A 3,418-nucleotide genomic window follows, 5' to 3' on the forward strand; every position below is an offset into this window, starting at 1 on the left:
CGACTTTAAGGATTAAAGCGTAAGGCGTAAACCAAAAGAAACTATAGAAGAGTTTAGGTAAAGAATTATTGTATAGCAAGAATAGAAACTAGATAAGAGATCTAGCATATTAGGACGTATAAAGGACAGAGTACTAGTATAAAGAATCACTAATAGGCTGAGAGCAGGCATACTAAGAGCTAAGTAGCTTACCGAATTAGAAAATAAAAAGGATTTAGGGATTCTAACTAGGTTCAAAAAACGATATATAAAGGGCTGTTACGATATAGTAATAAGAAGATACTTCCTTACGGACAGACCATATATACTCCAGCAGCTATACTAAAAGTAGTATAGGCAACGGCACAACGATAAGTGGAAAGATTTCTATATATAGTTAGATAAAAAAGTTATTTAGAACCACCTAATTATAAAGAAGGCCATAACGCATATTAAAGGAGCCTTAATTATAATATTAAAGGATCTAGAGAAACGTTTAGAGGACTAGAAAAGTAAGAGATACATTTTAGTACCTGCGAATAAAGTTATAACGTTTAAATTAGCACGATAGAGGTTTAAACTTAGGGATAAAGATAAGCTAAGAGTTAACCTAAAGCACCTAGCATACTATATATTATTATAGATTGCATATATGGACGATATATATAAAATATATAAGAATCTAAAGGAAAAGAACTGGAAATACCCTATAAGGATATACTGGATAATAAATAAACAACAGTATAGAAATGCCAAATATATATATAGATGGCATCTAGCAGAGATCCAAAAGGAAGGAAGTTTAGTACTTTAACCAAAAAGATTCCTTATAGAAGAATGCTTAGACGGACAATAGTAGTAAAAATGCCTAGAAAATATATATCTATAGTATATTAAAGATAAAAAGCGAACTAGGTATTAGTTAAAGAGTAAGCTAAGTACACTAGGATTAAGCAGCTAATAATTAGGAAAAGTAGAGGCCTATAGGACCAGAGGGAGCTAGTAGTAGAGCCTTAGACCCTTAAAGAAATTTAAGAACAACACCTAAATTTATAAATTAAGTGGCAAGATTAGTAGTTTAAAGCGCTAATAGATAGTAAAGCAACGCGAAACTATATCTTACTAATAGTAGTTAAGAGAATAGGACTACCTTATAAATGAAAGAAGCAACCTTACCTATTAGTTATAATTTTAGGAAATCTAATAACCTATAAAGGAGGGATTATTAATCTTAAAATAGGACCTATTTAGATAACTATTAAAGGAAGATAAATTAAGATGTCTTTTAATATCCTACTATTAGGATGGGACAAGGCAGTACTAGGTATGCTTTAGTTATAGAAATATAATCTAAGGATTAATTAAATTATAGGTTAGGTTAATATAAGAGATACTTAACGCCGTAAAATGTAATAATAAGCTAAGTTAGTATAGTACTAAGTAGGAGCAACCTATAAAGAAACAGAAAAGGGACTAAATTATATACTAAAGAGATACCATAAGTACGGCAAAAAACTATGGTTACTAGAAAGTAAAAAGCTGTTAGAATATACAGTATAGGACTATAAGATAGAGTTAGAACTAGAAATAAGTCTAAAGTTCTTTTTAATCTATAAGCTTACTAAAGAAGAAGGTAGAGTGTTAAAAGAGTTTATTTAGGAAAATCTATAAAAGGGATATATTAGACCATCGTAGTTATTAGTAGGTTATCCAGTACTATTTGTATTAAAGAAAAATAGTAAACTAAGGCTATATATTAACTATAGGCAGTTAAATAGCATTACTAGAAAGGATAGGTATTTTTTACCCTTAATTAGCGAAATCTAAGACAGAATAGGTAATGCGCGAATCTTTATAAAGATAGATCTAAGATAGGCGTACTATTAGATTAGGATTAAGAAAGGCGACAAATAGAAGGCAGCCTTTAGGTTAAAGGAAGGACTATATAAACTATTAGTTATATAATTCGGGCTTATAAACGCACTAGCAATGTTTTAAAAGCGTATTAACAATATATTAGGAGAATACTTGGATAAATTTATTATAGTATATCTTAATAATATTATTATCTACTTAATAACTAAGGAAGAATATAAGGAACACGTTAAATGGGTTTTAAAGAGACTATAAGAAGAATAGATACTAGTAGCAATTAAGAAATGCAAGTTCTTTACTAGGAAGACTGATTTTGTTAAATTTATTATTAAACTAGGCCAACTTAGCATAGATCTAAAAAAGATTAAGGCTATAGTAAATTGGTAGGAACTAGAGAACGTTATATAGTTAAGATTGTTCCTAGGGTTTTGCAATTACTATAGAAGGTTTATAGCGTAGTAGTTAAAGGACATTAAGCTATTTACGCGGTTAATAAAGAAAGAAAAACTATGGGTATAGGGAGAAAAGCAAAAAAAACTCTTTAAGAAAGTTAAAGAGTTGTTTACCTAGGAGCCAGTTCTTAAGATCTATTAACTAGGACTAGAGACGGTTATAAAGATAAACGCATTAGACTATATACTAGGGGCGTACTTTATATAAAGGCATTAAGATAAATGGCACCTAGTGGTATACTATAGTCGGAAGATAATACTACTAGAGTTAAACTATAACATCTATAATAAGGAGTTATTAGGTATAGTTATAGTATTAAAGAAATAGAGAGTATTCTTATAAGGTATAGAAAAACTATTTATAGTTAAAACGGATTATAAGAACTTAATAGGATTTCTAATAATAAAGGAACTTAACTAAAGATAGGTTAGATAGGTAGAGATACTTACGGAATACTATTTTAAGATTTAGTATACTAAAGGTATAGACAATATATGGGCAGATACTTTAAGCCGTAAAGCTAAACTATAAAATAAGGAAAAGCCATTAGGGGCTTTATTATAAAAAGATATAGACGGATTAATTAGGTATAATTATCCAAAAATTATAGTAACTTGGGAAAATAATAAACTAAAGAAAGTTTATAAGATATTAGAAAGCTTTTAGGTATAAAGAATTCTAAAAGTATAGCTAGAAGATCTATAGGCGGATATATACAAAAATTGGGAAGTAAAGTATATCCTAAGAAGTATAGTAGAATAGTTTATAGAAGACTTCTATAAGGGACTAACTTAAGGATATAATAGAGCTATAAGCTTAGTATTAAGACTCTAGGAGGAGTATATTATTAACGGAATCTAAAGAATAGCTAGAANNGTTATNAANNANTNTNTAGATTGCTAAAGNAANAAACTAANNAGGNATAAGCTATATANAGGGCTATAACNTATTAAAATACTAGAGAGACTATAGGAGGTTATATTATAGGACTTTATTATTAAGTTATTAAAATTAAAAGATCCTATTACCGGATAAGATTATGACGCAATCTTAGTAATAGTAGATAAGCTTATGAAGTGGGGATACTTTATAGCATATACAGAAGAAATCT

General features: G+C 28.9%; 1 protein-coding gene across 1 annotated transcript; it reads left to right on the forward strand.

The window, feature by feature from the left end:
- Positions 1 to 1,977: 1,977 nt before the first annotated feature.
- K441DRAFT_537318 (uncharacterized protein) lies at positions 1,978 to 2,241 on the forward strand (the record flags this gene model as incomplete). Its single annotated transcript, XM_067642473.1, has 2 exons — positions 1,978 to 2,091; positions 2,119 to 2,241. Coding segments are annotated over 2 exons (237 nt in total), but the record flags the coding sequence as incomplete, so codon positions are not given.
- Between the last annotated feature and the right edge of the window lie 1,177 nt (positions 2,242 to 3,418).

The sequence above is a fragment of the Cenococcum geophilum genome, assembly GCF_001692895.1.
Source record: "Cenococcum geophilum 1.58 unplaced genomic scaffold K441scaffold_3, whole genome shotgun sequence".
In the NCBI taxonomy this organism is placed as follows: Eukaryota; Fungi; Ascomycota; class Dothideomycetes; order Gloniales; family Gloniaceae; genus Cenococcum; species Cenococcum geophilum.